General features: G+C 44.9%; 1 protein-coding gene across 2 annotated transcripts in view; it reads right to left on the bottom strand.

The window, feature by feature from the left end:
* The window catches only part of ESCO1 (establishment of sister chromatid cohesion N-acetyltransferase 1), a 44,830-nt gene that overhangs the window by 13,981 nt on the left and 9,216 nt on the right, over positions 1–21,633 (bottom strand). For both annotated transcript variants that reach the window (XM_073550856.1, XM_073550857.1), the window contains exons 3-6: positions 21,354–21,450; positions 19,615–19,666; positions 17,871–17,991; positions 12,031–12,162 (exon numbers count right to left, since the gene is read on the bottom strand). In XM_073550856.1, coding sequence (XP_073406957.1) covers positions 12,031–12,162; positions 17,871–17,991; positions 19,615–19,666; positions 21,354–21,450 — 402 coding nt within the window. The remainder of the gene's footprint in view (positions 1–12,030; positions 12,163–17,870; positions 17,992–19,614; positions 19,667–21,353; positions 21,451–21,633) is intronic.

Below are 21,633 nucleotides of genomic sequence, written 5' to 3'. Positions count from 1 at the left end.
GGTACATCCTGAGAAAGAAAGCAAGCACTGGTGAACTCATCAATGCAAGAAGACCTGGGCGCCCACAGAAGACAACTGTGGTGGATGATCGCAGAATAGTCTCCATGGTGAAGAGAAACCCCTTCACAACAGCCAATCAAGTGAACACCACTCTCCAGGAGGTAGGCGTATCAATATCCAAATCTACCATAAAGAGAAGACTGCATGAAAGTAAATACAGGGGGTTCACTGCACGGTGCAAGCCACTCAGAAGCATCAAGAATCAAAAGGCTAGACTGGAATTTGCTAAAAAAAACATCTAAAAAAGCCAGCACAGTTCTGGAAGAACATTCTTTGGACAGATGAAACCAAGATCAACCTCTACCAGAATGATAGAAAGAGAAAAGCATGGGGAAGGCGTGGTACAGCTCATGATCCAAAGCATACCACATCATCTGTAAAACACGGCGGATGCAGTGTGATGGCTTGGGCATGCATGGCTGCCAGTGGCACTGGGTCACTAGTGTTTATTGATGATGTGACACAGGACAGAAGCAGCCAAATGAATTCTGAGGTATTCAGAGCCATACTGTGTGCTCAGATCCAGCCAAATGCAGCCAAACTGATTGGTCGTCGTTTCATACTACAGATGGACAATGACCTAAAACATAAAGCCAAAGCAACCCAGGAGTTAAAGCAAAGAAGTGGAATATTCTTGAGAGGCCAAGTCAGTCACCTGATCTCAACCCTATTGAGCATGCATTTCACTTGTTAAAGACTAAACTTCAGAAGGCCCACAAGCAAACAGCAACTGAAAACCACTGCAGTGAAGGCCTGGCAGAGCATCAAAAAGGAGGAAACAGCGCCTGGTGATGTCTATGAGTTCAAGACTTCAGGCAGTCATTGCCAACAAAGGATTTTCAACCAAGTACTAGAAATGAACATTTTATTTACAATTATTTAATCTGTCCAATTATTTTTGGTCCCTTTAAACACAGGGTGGCACATGTTAAGGAGCTGAAACTCCTAAATCCTTCATCCAATTTTAATGTGGATACCCTCAAATGAAAGCTGAAAGTCTGAACTTCAACTGCATCTGAATTGTTTTGTTTAAAATTCAATGTGAAATGTCCAAAAGTACCAAAATTAGAAAGTCTTAGTTACTCACCGGTTAACGGTATTTTTCGGAGTCCATGACAGCACCACCTGAGAGAGGGGATCTGCCCTTCTTAGGAACAGGAAAACCTACAGATAAAAAAGGGCGGCACCTCTCCCACGCATCAGTTGGATTACAGAGTATAAAAAGAGGACCTCCAAGGTTAATGCATAATTATATGTACAACAATATCAACACTTAAATCTTTATCACCCGTGGATATGTACAAAGGGAAGACGTGCACACCCAAATTAACTAAGGGAAGGGAATCTATGGGTGCTGTCATGGACTCCGAAAAATACCGTTAACCGGTGAGTAACTAAGACTTTATTCGGTCGTCCATGACAGCACCACCTGAGAGAATTACAGAGAGTAATCACTACTTTAGGGGGGGACTACAGCCTGCAGAACCCTGATACCGAAGGAGAGGTCTGCAGAGGCACCCAAGTCTAGTCTATAATGACTATAAAAAGTGCTCGGAGAGGACCAAGTGGCCGCCTTACAAATCTGGTCGATGGAGACTTCCGACCTCTCGGCCCACGAGGTTGCCACGGCTCTGGTGGAATGCGCCTTCAATTTCTCCGGAGCTACTCTACCTTTTGAGGCATAAGCTAACGAGATTGCTTCTCTAATCCACCTGGCTAGTGTACTTTTGGACACCCTAAGACCTTTCCTAGGGCCTTGGTAGGAGACAAAGAGAGCATTGTCTTTCTTCCAGGGATCGGTAGCTGCTAGATACTCCAAGAGGCATCTCCTAACATGTAAAGTGTGTAGCTTCTCCTCTTTCTCATTAGTTGGTTTAGGGAGGAAGGATGGAAGGACTATTTCCTGCGACCTATGAAAGCTGGAGGCTACTTTTGGTAAATACGCTGGGTCGGGTCTAAGTATTACCCTATCCTCCTTTACCTGAAGAAAAGGTGGGCGCCTAGACAATGCCTGAATGTCGCTTACCCTACGGGCTGACGTTATGGCTATTAGGAAAGCTATTTTGAGGGACAGGCTCCTAATAGAGGCCGACGAGATGGGTTCAAATGGCGCTTCTGTCATAGCTGTGAGGACTAGGTTCAAATCCCATGGCGTGAGTCTATTCTTTACTATTGGTCTGGATCTACTCGCTGCTTTGATAAATCTTTTGACCCAATAATTAGCCGCGATGTTGCAGCTAAAGAGGGCCCCTAAGGCGGATACCTGTACTTTAAGGGTACTGGTGGAGAGACCCAAGTCCAGCCCTTTTTGTAAAAATTCCAAGATCTGGCCTATGGGGACGGAATCACCAGTATTCACATTTGAGCTTTCGAGGAACTTTTTCCAAATTCTGACGTAAATCTTAGTTGTCACTACTTTCCTACTTTTTAGTAGAGTGTCAATTAGGTCTGGAGAGAAGCCTTTACTTTCTAGCAGTGACCGCTCAAATTCCACGCCGTGAGATGTAGGCCAGCCACCTGAGGGTGGAAGACCGGGCCCTGGGACAGAAGGTCAGGGATGTCCGGGAGAACCCAAGGATCGTCTACCGACATGATCCTGAGGTTCGAAAACCATGCTCTTCTGGGCCAGAACGGGGCGATGACTATGACCCTTGCCCTGTCTTTCCTGATCTTCCTCAACACTAGAGGAAGTAGAGATAGGGGAGGAAAGGCGTAGGCTAGCCTGAAGTCCCATTTTATCAGAAGCGCATCTACTGCCAGAGGAGTCTCCCTGGGGTTTAGGGAGCAAAACTGTGTCGTTTTCGAGTTCTCCTTGGTGGCGAATAGATCCACCTCTGGCTGACCCCATCTCTGCACAATCTGAACGAAAATGGAGGTGTTTAAGGCCCACTCTCCTTGTTTTAACAGATTGCGGCTTAGGAAATCTGCCGCGATGTTCTCTTTCCCTCTTATGTGAAGAGCCGTGAGAGATAAAAAATGACGCACTGCTAGCTGGAACAACTGTCCTGCCACCTTCATCAGAGTTCTGGATCGAGTTCCGCCTTGGTGGTTGATATAGGCCACGGCCACTCGATTGTCCGATAGAACTCGTAAGTGATGGCCCTGTAGATACATAAGGAGCTCTTTAGCTGCGAGTACTACCGCTGTTAATTCTTTCAATTTAGAAGACATTTGTATCTGATCTCGTTCCCATAGGCCCTGGACCAGAATTTCTTCCATATGCGCCCCCCAACCGGAAGGACTTGTATCCGTGGTGACCACGCGGGTAATGTTATACTCCCAAGGGACCCCTCTAGACAAGTTATTTCTTTCTAGCCACCATTCCAGGGACTCTATTGTGTTTCTAGATAAGGTCAGTCGACCTTCTAAGTTACCCCCAAGAATCCTCTGATACCATAAAACTTCGCCCTGTAGAGTTCTCGTATGAACTTGGGCCCACTGGACTGCGGGAATGCAGGATGAGAGGGAACCCAACAGGGACATGGCTTTCCTGAGGGACATGGAGGGGTTGTTGGAGGCGTTCAGGACCCGGCCATGCAGGTGCAGCAGCTTCTCTGGGGGCAGACGGCATTCCTGCTTTTTTGAATCTAGGGTTAGGCCTAGAAATTGTTGAATTTTTAATGGCTGCAAACGGGATTTTTTGATATTAAGTAGCCATCCCAACCGCTCTAGAGCCGCCGTTGTTTTCTGTAACTGTTCTAAACACTGCTCGGCTGAACTGCCTATTATAAGGAGGTCATCTAAATAGGGGACGACTAGAATGTTTAGCTCGCGCAGATGGGCCATCACTTCTGCCATCACTTTGGTGAATACTCGAGGCGCAACCGCCACCCCGAAGGGTAGGGCCGCGTACTGGAAGTGCTGGATTGACCCATCCAACTGAACCGCCAGTCTAAGGAAAGATTGGTGTGCTAGACCTATGGGTATATGATAGTAAGCGTCTTTCAGATCTAGGACCACCATGAAGCAGTTTTGAAACAGCATCTTTATTGCGGTGTTGATTGTTTCCATTTTAAATGGACGTACAACCAGGAATTTATTGAGGGCTTTGAGGTTAAATATAGCCCTAAATGAGTCGTCCGGTTTACGGACCAAGAACAGGGGGGAATAGAAGCCTTTCCCCCTCTCTTCCTCTGGAACTCTCATCAGGACTTTTTTGTCCAGTAGCTCGAGGACCTCGGTCTCCAGGGCAGCTTGTTCTAGCGGGGAAGATTTGAGTGGAGTTACCTTGAACCGATCTTGGGGAACGCAGGCGAACTCTAGGTGCAGTCCTGTAGCTATCACCCCCAGTATCCAGCTGCTATTCGAGATTCTGGCCCAGGCCGGGTAGAAGGCAGATAATCTTCCTCCTACCGGAGCCACTAGTCATTGGGGCGGCTTCTTATTATCCCGTGATGGACCTTCTTGGCGCCCCCCTCCTCCATACATGAAGCCCGTACCTCTGGTTTTTTTGTTGTCCCATCTGTTCTGATCTCGGGCCTGTCTCCTGCGGGAATACCCTTTCCTAGAAAAGGGACGTCTCCAGGATGTATTCGGCAGACTCGGAAATTTCTTTTTCTCATCCCCGGCCTTCTCTAACAGTTCGTCTAGGACGGGGCCGAACAAGTATTCACCCTCACAGGGGATAGAACAGAGACGGGACCTGGCTTGGATATCTCCCGGCCAGCATTTTAACCAGAGGGCTCTTCGGGCCGAATTAGACAAACTTGCAGACCTAGCCGCCATTCTTACTGAGTCCGCCGAGGCATCTGCCAGAAAGGCAGCAGCATTCTGGATAATTGGTAGAGACTTACGGATGGAGGCTCGCGAGGTTCCATCCTTTAGCTGAGAGTCCAATTGATCCAGACAGACCATCATGGATCTGGCTGCGCACGTGGCTGCTATTGCTGGCCTTAGGGCGCCTGCTGACATCTCCCATGTGCCCTTTAAAAAGGAATCTGCCTTTTTATCTAGGGGGTCTTTAAGGGAGGCCATATCGTCGAAGGGTATAGATGACTTTTTTGAGGCTTTAGCTACCGCTGCATCCAGCTTGGGGGCCTTATCCCATCGACTTACTATTGGGTCCTCAAAGGGGTATCTACGTTTGAAAGCGGGCGGCATAGAACCCCTTTTTTCCGTTTTTTTCCACTCCCTGTCAATCAGGCTCTGGACTTTTTCGTTTAGTGGAAAAGTCTTTTGTTTTCTGGGGTCTAGACCCCCAAACATAATGTCCTGAGCAGACAGTTCTGTCTTTTTTTCTTCTACCCCCATGGTTGACCTTATGGTTTTAATTAATTTATCCATTTGGTCCAAGGGAAAGCAGAACCGGCTGGAATCCTCTTCGGAAGAAGAAGAGGAGGCCGAGGACTCTGAGGAGATATCTTCCTTCCTAGGGCCGACTGAAGACTCTGAGCCTGAAACACTAGCTCGTCTTCTTTTAGAAGAACCTTCTTTTGATAGGGCTTTTATTTCAGTCCTGATTAATTGCCTCAGGTCTGTAGCGAAGCTTGGAGCTTCTTCCGCTACCTGTATAAATAGGGAAGAGTGTAAGAGTCTGATACTCCACTCACGTTCTACCCCTCATCTCCGTCCCTACCGTCTGTCTCACGCAAGACTGACACAATCTCTTGGGGTGGCCATCTGGTAAGGGGCAACTACAGAGGGCACATTCCTTGTGCTTCTGCTTCCCTGTGGCCTTCTTCCCCTGAGAATCAAACACATAAGGGGACACTGCATCAGGGTACATTCTCGCAGATCTCTTACCCTTGCAGATGAGGACAGGTACCGGATCATGGGGGGCTGCGGGAGGATCCTTTGACCTAGAGGAACTGCTGTGGCTCCGTCCACTTGAACGTCCCTCCTTCCTCTTAGGTTGGTCACTGGGGCGCTTTGCCACGGGCTGCACCTCTTGTGGGTCCATGGGGGCTTCTGTTGTGTCCATCGCTGGGCCTCCAGAAGCACCTCAGCAGCGATGCCTTCTGTCTTAAGAAGGCTCCCCCTCCGGATTAGCAGGACTCTGTCCGGTGTTCGGGCCCCCCATTGGACCGCTCCCCGCGATCCTCCCCCTCCCCTTCAGGTGCCCGGCCCCCTCAGGCGGCGGGCGCGCATCGGCGCGCGTTCACCACAACCGGAAGTCGCCGGCATCCGACTTCCGGTTTTGGCGCTAGGCCCCGCCCCCTTCGCCGCGTCACTTCCCCGCGCGACAGAGGCCGCAGGGACGCGCGGCAAGGGGCTAGAACTGCGCCGCCGGCTCGGAACCGCCGCTCCCTTTGTGGGACACCGCCGGCGGCGCCCGCCCGAACGGACCGCACCCCCGGGGGAAGGAGACACAGGGGGACCCGCTTACCTCACCAGTCCCGTGGAGAAGGCGACCGCCGGACCGTCTCCGCCTGCTCTTACCACTGCCGTGGAAATCCTACCCGGACCCACCGTGGCGCATCCAGGGCCCCCAGCGAGACCGAGGTAGGAGAACCCCCCGCTACCTGAGTCGGTCCGCTGGCCTGGGATTCGGTTATCCATGACGGACGATCTGTAGGGAGTTCTGTCCTTGTTAGGAACAGGAAACCAACTGATGCGTGGTAGAGGTGCCGCCCTTTTGTATCTGTAGGTTTTCCTGTTCCTAAGAAGGGCGGATCCCCTCTCTCAGGTGGTGCTGTCATGGACGACCGAATAAAAATGTCTGTCCAAATATATATGGACCTAACTGTGTGTAATTCCTGGTAGCTACATAACTCCATAATGCAAAGTGCTAGGTGTGGCTGGATGCCACTGGCTCGTGGGGGAAGGAATGCAGAGTCCGATAATGTGCTTGGCTAGACTCCCGAGATGTTGCATTCTGTTATTATAGGTCATTTTCCAGATTCAATACCTCAGAGCCTTGCTGTGACCTGTGGTGCTTAAGTTAAGGTACTGTCACACTTAGCGATGTACCAGCGATCCCGACCAGCGATATGACGCGGTCAGGATCGCTGGTACATCGCTAAGTGGTCGCTAGTGAGCTGCCACACAGGCAGATCTCACCAGCGACATCGCAGGGTTCGGGGATTGCTACTTACCTGTCAGACGAGGCGATTCTGACGTCCTCCCGCCCGCGTCCACGCGTCGCTCGTCGTCACAGCAGGAAGCTGACGAGAAACGGCTCAGGACGTTCTCGCGCGATCAGCGATAACCAGCGGGGGAGCGGTCGGAGGTAAGTATCAGACATAGCGATAACACTAGCAATATCGCTGTAACGTCACAAAAACCAGTGACGTTATAGCGATATTGCTAGCGATATCGCTTAGTGTGACAGGCCCTTTAGACAAAGGAATCCAGTTTGGCTGTAGATGCACTAGAGCTCACACCCTTGTGCTAATTGCTAGGTCACAGAGCTTCAAAGGGCTTGTTCCTTGAGTTTAATTAAAGGAAAACAATGATCCTGTGTAATCCCAAGGGTGGGAGCACATTGCAGGAATGGAGTGACATTTCCAACGTCCCTCACACACTCCTTATAGTACTGCTCTCCAACCAGTCAGCGAACAGTCTGCTTTCTGTATAGCCAAATATTTTAAAATTTTTACTAACTGGTCCAGCGCACATGCTGATATTTTAGTACACCCCAGTTCCTTTGTTTTCATGCGTAGATAAGTCACATGGCTTGGTTTCCTTGTTGAAGGTGTGGTATATGACTGCAATTCTTCCATGACGACAACCCAAACAGTAGATGGGTGAAGCAAAGTTCCACTGGTTACTGAGAGTTATGCACTGATGGCACTGCTGGACATCTTCCTACTTCACATGAAAGTATTATGTAACTATCATCTGCTGCACAACGTTTCCTTTGGCCGACCATTGCACCTATGGTCCTCAATGTTGCCCATTTCTTCATGTCCTTAATGTGGAAAAATAAAAGCAGATACATGTCCACCATGCAACACCATCAAGGAGGGATCTGACTATCTCCAAATTTATTCTGCAACAGGACAACCAACCAATGTAATTAAGAACCATCTTCAGCGTAACATGGCCCCAACAGAGCTCTGATCAACATCAAGTCTGTCTGGGATTATATAAAGACAAGGATTTACACAAACCTAAAACTAATCATGTTTTGTGGTTAATTCTCCAAGATGTTTGGAACAACCTGCCTTCTGAGTTCCTTCAAAAGCTGTGTGCAAGTGTATCTAGAAGAGTTGATGCTTTGTACAATGAAGGACTAAATCAACTCAACATATGGTGTGACCATCCTTTGCATTTTTCTAAATATTAAACTTTTAACACTTCTATTTTTGAATAAATTTTGCAACATTTTATCCACTTTTGCACAGTACTACAGTCATATGTAAAAATTTGGGCACCCCTATTAATGTAAACCTTTTTTCTTTATAACAATTTTGGTTTCTGCAACAGGTATTTCAGTTTCATATATCTAATAACTGATGGACTCAGTTATATTTCTGGATTCAAATGAGGTTTATTGTACTAACAGAAAATGTGCAATCTGCATTTAAACAAAATTTGACCGGTGCAAAAGTATGGGCACCCTTATCATTTTCTTGATTTGAACACTCCTAACTACTTTTTACTGACTTCCTGAAGAACTAAATTGGTTTTGTAACCTCATTGAGCTTTGAACTTCATAGCCAGGTGTATCAAATCATGAGAAAAGGTATTTAAAGTGGCCACTTGCAAGTAGTTCTCCTATTTGATTCTCCTATGAAGAGTGGCATCATGGGCTCCTCAAAACAACTCTCAAATGATCTGAAAACAAAGATTATTCAACATAGCTTTTCAGGGGAAGGATACAAAAAGTTGTCTCAGAGATTTAACCAGTCAGTTTCCACTGTGAGGAACATAGTAAGGAAATGGAAGAACACAGGTACAGTTCTTGTTAAGCCCAGAAGTGGCAGGCCAAGAAAAATATCAGAAAGGCAGAGAAGAAGAATAGTGAGAACAGTCAAGGACAATCCACAGACCACCTCCAAAGACCTGCAGCATCATCTTGCTGCAGATGGTGTCACTGTGCATCGGTCAACAATACAGTGCATGCATAACGCCTTTTTGTATGACCAAACAACTCAATCTTTGTTTCATCAGTCCACAGGACCTTCTTCCAAAATGTAACTGGCTTGTCCAAATGTGCTTTTGCATACCTCAGGCGACTCTGTTTGTGGCGTGCTTGCAGAAACGGCTTCTTTCGCATCACTCTCCCATACAGCTTCTCCTTGTGCAAAGTGCGCTGTATTGTTGACCGATGCACAGTGACACCATCTGCAGCAAGATGATGCTGCAGGTCTTTGGAGGTGGTCTGTGGATTGTCCTTGACTGTTCTCACCATTCTTCTTCTCTGCTTTCTGATATTTTTCTTGGCCTGCCACTTCTGGGCTTAACAAGAACTGTACCTGTGTTCTTCCATTTCCTTACTATGTTCCTGACAGTGGAAACTGACTGGTTAAATCTCTGAGACAACTTTTTGTATCCTTCCCCTGAAAAGCTATGTTGAATAATCTTTGTTTTCAGATCATTTGAGAGTTGTTTTGAGGAGCCCATGATGCCACTCTTCATAGGAGAATCAAATAGGAGAACTACTTGCAAGTGGCCACTTTAAATACCTTTTCTCATGATTTGATACACCTGGCTATGAAGATCAAAGCTCAATGAGGTTACAAAACCAATTTAGTGCTTCAGGAAGTCAGTAAAAAGTAGTTAGGAGTGTTCAAATCAAGAAAATGATAAGGGTGCCCATACTTTTGCACCGGTCAAATTTTGTTTAAATGCAGATTGCACATTTTCTGTTAGTACAATAAACCTCATTTGAATCCAGAAATATAACTGAGTCCATCAGTTATTAGATATATGAAACTGCAATACCTGTTGCAAAAACCAAAATTGTTATAAAGAAAAAAGGTTAACATTAATAGGGGTGCCCAAACTTTTACATATGACTGTATATATAATTTAACCGAATGGGGGAAACACACATACTACAATGCTGAGTGACATCTAGCCCATCATTTTTTCCTCCTCAGTGTTCCAATCTTTGTGTAAGCTTAAAGGGATATTTTCATGTTATGAAACTGGAATGGTTAAAATAGCACCAAAATAAGCAAGTGACTTGGAATTTCTATCTGCTGCTATTAGAGCTCTCTCTGCCATTTTTTATAGCATGTTGCAAAGAGGACAATCGGAGAATGGCCAAATATGCACAGTGGTTACAGACTGATATTTCTTGGTTAACTCCTAAGGGGTAAGGTTTCTCCTTGTGGAGAGTGACATACCAGCTCTGGCTTGTCAAGGTAAGGAGGCTTATTCGCCGTGCAATGCTCCTCTGGGAAATTTAATATGCAAATTGTCTCTTCAGAGAGAAAGAGGACTTTTACTCTACAACGCCACCTATTGGTAGTAGTGATCCTACATGTTGTAGGATCGCTACTACCAATAGGTGGTGCTGTAGAGTAAAAGTCCTCTTTCTCTCTGAAGAGGCAATTTGCATATTGGTTAACTCCTGAGATCCCAGTCACCTCTCTCCAGTCCTTTAATTTCAATACAGCAGTTAGGGTACGTTACACCTAGCGATGCACCAGCGATCCCGACTAGTGATATGACGCGGTCAGGATCGCTGGTGCATCGCTAGGTGGTCGCTAGTGAGCTGCCACACAGGCAGATCTCACCAGCGACATCGCTGGGGACGGGGGTCGCTACTTACCTGTCAGACGCGGCGATTCTGCGTCCTCCCGCCCGGCTCCACGTGTCGCTCATTGTCACAGCAGGAAGCGCCGCAGGAAGTGACCGACAAGGAATGATCCAGGAGCTTCTCGCGCGACCAGCGGGGGAGCCGGTCGGAGGTAAGTATCACATGCAGCGATATTGCTAGCGATATCGCAGTGTGTAACGGGGGCTTTAGACAGTGCTTCTAGTCTCATTCACCCTGTCAACTCCTGACCCAGAACTGCTCTTATCTTCCTTAGGAAAAGCCCTTGGCCTGCTTCCAGCTTGAGCAGTTAATGACTGCTTTCTTTCCTCATCAGCATTGTTCAAAGGTGCTGTTATCAGTATATGCAAAAGTGCAGCAGCTTGGTCTAAAATATGCAGGACAATCACATCATTCAGTTCAGCAGTTGAATCAGAACTGTCACTCATGGAAGAGTGTCCATCCCCAGCAACAATGAAGTCAGTAGGTTGGAAGGCTGTGCTTTCCTTAAGGGCCCCGTCACACATAGCGATCTCGCTAGCAAGATCGCTGCTGAGTCACTAGTTTTGTGACACAACAGCGATCTCACCAGCGAGATCGCTGTGTATGACAGCGATCAGCGACCGCCCCCCCTGCCGGTTTCGCTGCAAGAAACCTCTGGACATTTCTTTTGTCGCTGATCTCCCGCTGGCCAGCACGCATCGCTGCGTGTGACAGGCGGGAGACCAGCGATCAGCTGTTAACTAACGTACACATCGGGTATCCAAGGGACGCGCTTCCCTTAGATACCCGATGTGTACGTTAGTTACCAGCGCGCTGACGCAGAGAGCTGGTAACTAACGTACACGTCGGGTATCTAAGGGACGCATGTTAGTTACCAGCTCCCTGCATCAGCGCGCTGGTAACTAACGAACACAGCGACGCCGCGCGCTGGGCGTTGCTGTGCTGATCGCTGGTGAAGCCGTCTGTGTGACAGCTCACCAGCGATCACATAGCGACTCACCAGCGATCCTGACACGTTGATATCGTTGTCGGGATGGCTGGTAAGTCGCTATGTGTGACTCCAGCTTTAGACACATGTTGAGATTAATTGGTCACGCTCTTTAACCCATATGCTAGATTTTTGTACCCCACAGGGGCACGCGCACACACTTTATTATTTTTTCTTTCCTTTGTATAACTCAATACATAAAGAATTAAACAAGGAAAAAAAAACAAAAACATTTCTTCGAGGATTATGAAGTTTGAAAAAAAAAAAAAGTTATGACAACTAAATTTTCAAAGCACTATAATCAAAAAGGAAGGAAAATACATATTCTTACCACATATTTTACTGCACTGATAAACTGGTTGTGAAAAAGCAGGTGCTGAGTCTCATCTTCTGGATTGGACGCTGTGTAAAGCATGCCACATATATTGCAGGTGGCCACACCGAAACGTTTCTGCCCAGCATCCTGAAAGGGAAAAGTGATGGAAATAACTAAAGAAATTAGCGAACCTTACTATTATAATCAGTGCTGCTATGCCTGATGTGAATCCAAGCCATTGGCTTGCTATTTTTTTCTTTTTGCATCAAACAGATATAAAACTAAATGAAAAATAAGAAAGAAAAACATACACATCATTACACTGACAAGTAGGACTACATGCCTATTGTTATGAAAGTCTGCAGTCATTTCTGCTGTTAGTCTCTGAAATCAATAATGTAACGGCGCAATAAATAATGTGACTTTACCAAAGTCCACTGAAGGAACCTACAAAAACAAAGACAGATACAACATTTCTTACTTTTCAGAGTATGTTTCCACGGTCCGGATTACATCAGGATTAGCTGCGGATTGATTGCTGCGTACAGCCGCAGCATTTCAAGGGAACCTGTCACCCCCCCCCAGGGCGTTTTAAGTAAAAGAGCCACCTTCAGCAGCACTAAGGCTGCATTCTGTGAAGGTGGCTATATGTTTCTTATCCCTAGGAATGCTGAAATACAGACTTTTATAAATTCCCCGCCATTCAAGCACTAAACATTGAGTCTTTGCATACACGTGATGTATTTTTCAAAAGTTTAAAAAGTTCCAAAATGCTTTTAAAGTTGTACTTCTATATCCATAGAAACATCTGACTAAGGCTGGGGTACTTGCGAGTGTGATGTGAGTCTCTCGCCTCAATACCCAGCACTGCCACCCGCACTCGGACCGGAGTGTACGGCTGCATAGAAATCCATGCAGCTGCACACTCCGGTACCGAGTGCCGTCGGCAGTGCCGGGTATTGATGACAGTTTCTTGCATCACACTCGCAAGTGTGACCCCGGACTAAAAGATCTAAACCCACTGAAACAGCAAACTTTATAAACACCAAATCCGTCAGGTCTCAAAACTTTTGGTTGGTCACCACTGTAGACTATAGCACACAATTTATTTTTTGGTACTCACCATAAAGTCTCTCTAGTAGCTTTCATTGGGGTACACAGGAACCATGGGATAATATGCTGCCACCTGGAGGCTGACACTAAGAATACATCTTAGAAAAAAAAAGCTAACTACTCCTCAGCAAGCTACACCTAAGCAGCACACACCCAGTTATTCAGTTAGTGCGAAAGCAGTAGGAGGAGCAAAATTACGATTCCCCCCCCCCCCCCACAAACATAGGAGGGTGCCATTTCCCCCAGTGAAGGCTACAAGAGATGTTACTTTGAACGCCAAAAATCTTTGTCGCTTCAATGGGTGACTTAGGAACCACAGGATGTCCTAAAGCGGGATCTTAAGTGGGAAACTTAATACCAGTGCTGCAGAAGGAAGAATAGCAATCTCTCATGCTACTATTTGAGTAACCGCCACTTTTAGTAACTCTGTGATAAGACTTGCATCACTAGATGCAAAAGGTAAGACCTACACAAAAATGTGCACAAAAGATCAAGTAGATTCCCTACGGAATAGAAGAACAGATGCCTGGACGGTCAAGATCGCACAATGGCAACCGAACGTCTGATACGAAAAACTGAAATAGCCATCTTCACAGGTGACTGAACAGAAAGAAACAGTTCTTAACCTGCCTAATCAAGGCTAAGCCAGGTCTGCTACTCAGTCTCATGTCTGCCTCCGAATGACACCAAGATAAACTGTATAACTGGGTGTCGGTTGCCTTGGTGTATTCTTAAGGCCCCGTCACACACAGCGATGTAGCCAGCGAGATCGCTGATTTTGTGACGCCACAGCGATCTTACGAGCAACATCGGTGTGTGTGACATGGATCAGCGACTGGCCCCCCTGCTGGGTATCGCTGATCGCGCTCGACCGTCCTGGCCCATTTTTTGATCATTGGTCTCCCACTGGCCAGCGCGCATCGCTGCGTGTGGCAGCGAGAGACCAGCGATCAGCGACGCTGGTTTCCAATGTAAACCAGCTTGCTCTCTGGTCCTGATCGCTGGAGGGGCTGTCTATGTGACAGGTCACCAGCGATCAGCTAACTAGGTCCCAGCGATCCCATCCACGTCGGATCGTTGGTGGGATCGCTGGGACATTGCTACATGTAACGGGGCCCTTAGAGTCAGCGTATTAATTTACGGCGCCTGTGTGCCCAATCTAACGACTGAGAAACATCAGTTATTGATGACGATTACACAGCTTGTCACAGTTATATTGTATAAGCCCACAATTCAGCCTCCATAACGGTATACACCCACACATGGTCAAAATTGTTGGTACCCCTCGTTTAATGACAGAAAAACCCACAATGGTCACAGAAATAACTTGACTGACAAAAATCTATGAAAATGAACAAATGAAAGTCAGACCTTGCTTTTCAACCATGCTTCCATAGAATTCTTACGAAAATAAAACTCAAGAAATAGGCCTGGACAGAAATGATGGCACCCTTAACTTAATATTTTGTAGCACAACCTTTTGAGGCAATCACTGCAATCAAACGATTCCTGTCACTGTCAATGAGACTTCTGCACCTCTCGACAGGTATTTTGACCCACTCCTCAAGAGCAAACTGCTCCAGTTGTCTCGTGTTTGAAGGATGCCTTTTCCAGACGGCATGTTTCAGCTCTTTCCAAAGATGCTCAGTAGGATTTAGGTCAGAGCTCATAAAGGCCACTTCAGAATAGTCCAATGTTTTCCTCTTAGCCAATCTTGGGTGTTTTTAGCTGTGTGTTTTGGGTCATTTATCCTGTTGCAAGACCCATGACCTGCGACTGAGACCAAGCTTTCTGACAATGGGCAGCACATTTCTCTCTAGAATACCTTGATAGTCTTGAGATTTCATTGTACCCTGCACAGATTCTAGACACCCTGTGCCAGATGCAGCAAAGCAGCCCTAGAACATAACAGAGCCTCCACCATGTTTCACAGTAGGGACAGTGTTCTTTTCTTGATATGCTTCATTTTGGCGTCTGTGAACATAGAGCTGATGACTGGCTTTTTTATGATTATTTTTCAACAATCCTTGGTCGTCTCCTATGAAGTCCACTTTGGCTCATACCATGATGGATGGTGCAATCTGACTGAAGATCCTTGAGCTTGAAGTTCACCTTTAATCTGCTTAGAAGTTTTTCTGGGCTCTTTTGCTACCAGTCGTTTTATCCGTCTCTTTGCTTTGTCATCAATTTTCCTCCTGCGGCCAAGTCTAGGGAGGTTGGCTACAGTCCCATGGAGCTTAAATTTCTGAATAATATGTGCAACTGTAGTCACAGGAACATCAAGCTGCTTGGAGATGGTCTTATATAACTTTTACCTTTAACATGTTTGTCTATAATTTTCTTTCTAATCTCCTCAGACAACTCTTTCCTTTGCTTCCTCTGGTCCATGTTGAGTGTGATACACACCATGTCACCAAACAGCACAGTGAGTATCTGTTGCCCGCTATACAGGCCCGCTCACTGATTCTAAGATTATAGACACCTGTGATGCTAATTAGTGGACACACCTTGATTTAACATGTCCCTTTTGTCACATTATTATTTTTTCATGAGTTTTACTTCTTAAAAAATTCTGTGGAAGCATGGTTGAAAAGCAATGTCTGACTTTGTTCATTTTCATAGATTTTTGATTTATTATTACTTTTGTCAGATTCAAGTTATTTCTGTGACTATTGTGTTTCTGTCATTAAAGGAGGGGTATCAACAATTTTGACCACGTGTATATAAGCTTTCTATTCTCTTTAGAGAGAAGATAATCACAGCATCTGCCTAGTAGATGTAGTGTTGCTCTTGCTGTCAAGGAGAATATGTCAGCAGATTTTGTTATGATGTAGGGGATGAGTCGGATTCCATCAATGTGTTCCTTACCAGGCTGTGTTTTGTGGTTTCAATAAAATCAAGTGTTTTAATCAGAAGATAAATTGAGGACTAGGCGTTTCATGCCTCCTCAACTAACCACAGCCTCACCGCCGATTAGCAGCCTTCTCTGTACAATGTAAAGTTAGGTCCAGAAATATTTGGAAGCGTCAGGATTTGGGTTCTGCGTGCAAATATTTTTTATTTAAAATGAAGCAACTGAGATGCAATTAAAGTGGAGACTTCCAGGTTTAAATAAAAGGGGTTGAACAAAAATATCCTATGAAACATTTAGGAATTGCAACCAATTATTCAACAAAGCCTCCTCATTTCAGGGGCTCAAAAGTAATTGGACAAATTAACTTCACCATAAATAAAATGTTCCTTTTTAACACTTCATAGATAATCCTTTGTAGGCAAATATTGCCTGAAGTCTAGAAGTCAACAAACGCTGGGTTTACTCCCCTGTGATGTTTGCCAGGTCTTCACTGCAGCCAATTTCAGTTGTTGCTAATTTGTGGGTCTTTCTGCTTTAAGTTTTGTCTTAAGCACGTGAAATGCATGCTTGATGGGGTTGAGATCTGGTGTGACTCAGTCATTGCAAAATATACCACTCCTTTGCCGTAAACTCCTGGGTTGCTTTCGTTGTATGTTTTGGGTCACTGTCCATCTGTATCGTGAAGTGCTGTCCAATCAACCTTGATGCATTTGGTTGAATCAGAGCAAAAAATACAGCCCTGTACACTACAGAAATCATCAGGCTACTTCTATCTTCAGTCACATCATCAATGAACACAAGTGACCCAGTGCCAATTGAAGCCTTGCATGTTTCATATCATCACACTGCCTCCACCATGTTTTTTTTTTTTTACAGAGGATGTGTGTGTTTTGAATCATGAGCCGTTCCAAGAATTCTCCATACTTTCTTGTTCCCATTATTCAGGTACAGGTTGATCTTAGTTTCATCTGTCCAAAGAATGCTTTTCCAGAACTGGGCTGGCTTTTTGAGATTTTTTTGGCAAGGTCTAATCTGGCCTATGTATGGTTTGTAACTTGTGGTGAACTCTTTTCATTTGCTTTCATGAAGTATTCTCTTTATGGTGGAGTTACATACAGAAACACCCACTTGCTGTAAAGTGTTCTTGGGTGGATGTTGTGAAGGTGTTTTTAAAACTTCACCATGGAAAGGGCTCTGCAATCATCCACTACTGTCATCTTCCATGGACACCCAGATCTTTGAGTTCCCAAGCTCACACCTGCACTTTTTTTTGCAGAACGTACCAAACTAATTTGGCCACTCCTAGCACTTCTGCAATCTGTCTGATGGATTTTTTTTTCAGCTTAATGATGTTCTGGTTCTCTTCCGCATGTTGTGTGTTCATAGCAACAGCTTACAAATGCAAGTACCACACCTGGAATGAGCTCTAGGCCCTTTTCCTCTTTAATTGATGATGGATTAATGAGAGAATTGCCCATGCAGTGCATTAAAGAGCATTTAAGATAACTGTGCAATTACTTTCCGTCAATTTAAAAAGAGACAGATACATATTAAAGAGCTGTAATTCCTAAACCCTTAATTCAATTAGGATGTGAATAACCTCAAAATATATAGTTTTTTACATTGCTGTATATTGACAGAACAGTGCTAACCAGTGGTGTGCGTGGGGTTATATAGAGCTCAACATTCGAAGCACTGCTAGATGTACAGCAGAGAAAACTAATTATCACAACTGCTGCACCCAGTAATACATCGCTGAAATCAGGATCTCTGTCCTTACATCATGCTGCTGTCAGATTACATATGGTAATTAAGTGCACCTTAGTTGGAAATAAAGGAGAAAACAAAATGGAAAAAAAAAAAAAAAAAAAATCACCGAAAAGCTTACTATGTTGGCCTGGCTACTGCTGTTATCGGCTTCTTTCAGTTTCCGAATTTCTTTGTGGAGATGGACTTCAGATGGCACAATGTTTGATTTTTCAGCCGAAAGATTGCTTTTCACAGAATCTCTGTAACAATAATTAGCAAAGCTTACCAGGTCTAGTAATACATTACACCAATATTTTTAAGACCGTCAATAAACATAGTAATACCAGTTAATACACATGCGTATGCTGTCTTGTCAACTGTGTTTTTTTTTCTTCTTTTTTTTTTTAAAGTTTATGGCAAAGATGGTCGTCACTGCAGAAACATCAGGGGACACTACAGAACCTCTCCAGAGGCCTACATAACAAATCTGTCCAAAGTTTGGTAAGAGATGCATAAAGAAGCACTCTTCCTGCCATCAGAGTTCTTATCCCATCAATATATTGCAGGCATCATGTTAGACAGCACTGTGCACTTACAATTGCTCATTTGCCTTTCTTTGATGGGAGTGCTTCTTTAACAGGGAATTATGCAAGCTGACTCTTCACAGCAAGTATCACGCATACGTCCTACACAATGCACGCTCGGCGTGGAACGACTGCCTTTACAGCCTTAGTAGTGGCTGTGTATGTGACTACTCACTGCTGAAAGAAATGGCCATCACCATCCGAGTGCAGCCAGCATTCCATATCTTAGGCTGGTTTCACACTAGCGTTTAGCGCTGTGCTTCGTGCGAGTCCATGCGCATGCGTCCTGCGCCCCTATCTTTAACATGGGGGTGCATGGTCTAGCGTATGCACGCGTTCGTATACGTTTTCATGTGCATGCGTTTTTTTGTAGTGTGCACATAGGCGCGCCGGATGCAACCTGTTGCATTTTTGTTCCGTCCGACCTGTCAAACAGAAAAAAAAAAAAAAAAAAAAAACCATGCGCACGCTTGCGCAAAAAAAAAAAAAAAAAAATCACATTACAGTCTATGGGAACGCAGGAGTGCGCATGGACATGCGCACGCCTGCGTTTAAAATCGCATGCGTTTTAAGATTTAACATGGCTAGAAACTGGTTAAAATGCATGCGCCTAAAAAAAGCAAACGCATACAAAGCGCATGATGCGTTTTTTGTATGCGATTCTATTGCGTACGAAGCGCAGCGCTAAAAAACGCTAGTGTGAAACTAGCCTTACATACACTTAAATAGGGAGTGAAAGCTTATTAGTAGCCTCCTCTCAGCCAAGAGATTAAAGGTCCCAGATGCCAATCACCCACTAACTTGTGTCACAAACACACTTTAGGAAAGCCAGCTCTTTCAACAGACGCCATTTTCTCCTTTCTTAAACATAGAATCATAGAATGTTAGAGTTGGAAGAGACCTCCAGGGTCATCATGTCCAACCCCCTGCTCAATGCAAGATTCACTAAACCATCCAAGACAGATGTCTGTCCAGCCTCTGTTTCAAGACTTCCATTGAAGGAGAACTTACTACCTCTCATGGCAGCCTGTTCCACTCATTGATCACCTTCACTGTCAAAAAGTTTTTTTTTCTAATATCTGATCTGTATCTTCTCCTTTTCAGTTTCATTCCATTGCTTTTCGTGTTTCCATGTGTAAATGAGAATAATGATGATCTCTCTACACCGTGACATCCCATCAGATATTCGTAGACCATGGCCATAAAAATATGGCCAGTGAGTAATGTTCAGCTCTGATATTCCGGTGCGTACTACCCACACACCATGACTGCCGCACAGTGATGTCATATAGCACTTACCCGCTCTCCGTAGATGCGGCCATCTGGTCTGGCAGCTGCTTGCAATCTCTGCCTAAAATAGATTTCAGTGGTCACACTAATTTAGCAGTTTTCTTATTGGTCCAACAGAAAGACATTTTACAAAGCTAGTGAATAAGACAAAGGTCAGCATGAATCAGATATACTCCCCTGTACGTCCCAAGGCCACACAACATACAGTGCTTCCCATCGTGCCTATGCCACACCGAACTAGTTCATAATTTTTTTGTATACAGTGCCTCCTCAGGGGAAATTAAGTATTACACCGTGTCCATTCAAATCAACGGATGTCTGTTTTATGCAGGACAGGGCAGGTCCACCAGAGCGAAAGACCCTCTCTTTGCTGCCGTCCCCTACTGTGGCCAAGAGACGGGTTTCCTAAGCAAAAGAAAAAAACCCCTCCCATTAACTATCTTAATAAGGGAACGTGCACAACATGTCTTTTTTAGGAGGGTATTGGTCTGAAAAAGCTCCAGGGGAAAAGAATGAACACATGTTGCCATGTCAAAACAACGTGATTTATGTTCAATCTTTCCAGCTTCAGATTTACAAAGGTTGAAAGAAGTGACCCCGTACATTCTATAGGAGGCTTCTGCTCGAAAGCCGCTCACCATTTTATACGCACAAGTTATAAGCTAAAAAAAAAAAATAAAAAAAATAATTGTATCTGGAAAGACAAAGGCACCTCAGGATAAGCACCGCCAGCGTAACCCTGAAGTCTTCTTGCAAAATGACATGTGCACATACCCTATGGTCTAGGTCACGGTTTCTAGGTTGGACAACCCATGTAGCGCATTTTTCCAGCACAGTGTGTTAATATCATCATCCAGTAAGATCCGGACTGATTTGAAGGCAACATGGCAGGTCCCATAATACTATTAGATTGCAGTCATTGAGTTTTAGAGCCTTTTTCCTGTTACAGACATATGCACACATTTCTGAAAAATTAAGTTACTAACCAGCGCTTGCAGTATGCAAACAAAGGAAGACGATTCTAGCAAGGTATTACCAGGACCGGTCCGGCTCTGTAGCTGCGGTCAGCTCGGTTCTCATGTCACTGCTCCACATAGGAGAGATGCCAAAGGAGGCAATGCCTGGGCACGTCGGGAGCCATGTATGCAGTGGATACAGAAGCTGAGCCCGCTCCTTCCCCGGCAGATGCTGGAGGACATATAGTCAGCATCTTGATGTAAAGCTGTTGAACCAATTTGAATGCCGCTGTCATTCACCGACAGCGGCATTTAAATCAGCTACTAAAGGCAACGTGATGGCTTGGATTGATAGCTGGGGGCTGCCCTCTCAGCTCTTTCATGTAGCCCAGCCAAAGGCTTCACAGGAGAGCATCATTTTGACTGTATTAAAATAAAATATGATACGGATCTCAGAAAACGGCAGCCGAAACCAATATTTCTTTATATTTTTAAATAAAAAAAAAAAATAATTCCAAATTTGTTCTTTACCAGAAAAAAAAATGTAAATACACAAAGATGGCATAACAATAATAATACTGAAGTTTAAGATCACAGCGTCAGATCATTTCAGCTGAACCCTCTAGAAACAAACCCAAAACAACACTGACACAACTGTGCAGAGTTTTTGTTTTGTCAGTGCAATAATGAAAAATTGGCTGTTTGGGGAGGAATCGATGGCCTTACAGGACCCGACAGGTTCCCTTTAATAAGAATTATGCCATATACATAATAACATGGCTGATTACTCACTTGGCTTTTCTGAGGCTTTGGTCACCGGTAGAGAAGACACTTGGGGTTTCTTCACTGGAGAATTTTCAGGGCTTGAATCTAAATGTAGTCTAAATCCCTATATGAAAGAAAAGAAGATTAGTGTAGACTTTACCACTTCTAGAAAATCGTATGCGGTGTAAGAACACTCCATAGCTGGTATATCTGTTATGTACAGAACTGGGGGAGGACTAACAATTAGAGTTGAGCGACTTTGGTCGGATTGGGTTTCATGAAACAAAATTTGTTTCAGATGAAACTG

The sequence above is a fragment of the Dendrobates tinctorius genome, unplaced genomic scaffold (genome assembly GCF_039654945.1).
Source record: "Dendrobates tinctorius isolate UK_male_01 unplaced genomic scaffold, ASM3965494v1 ptg000171l, whole genome shotgun sequence".
Classification (NCBI taxonomy): Eukaryota; Metazoa; Chordata; class Amphibia; order Anura; family Dendrobatidae; genus Dendrobates; species Dendrobates tinctorius.
Note: the sequence above shows the minus strand (reverse complement) of the source record. Positions and strands in the feature narration are given on the sequence as shown.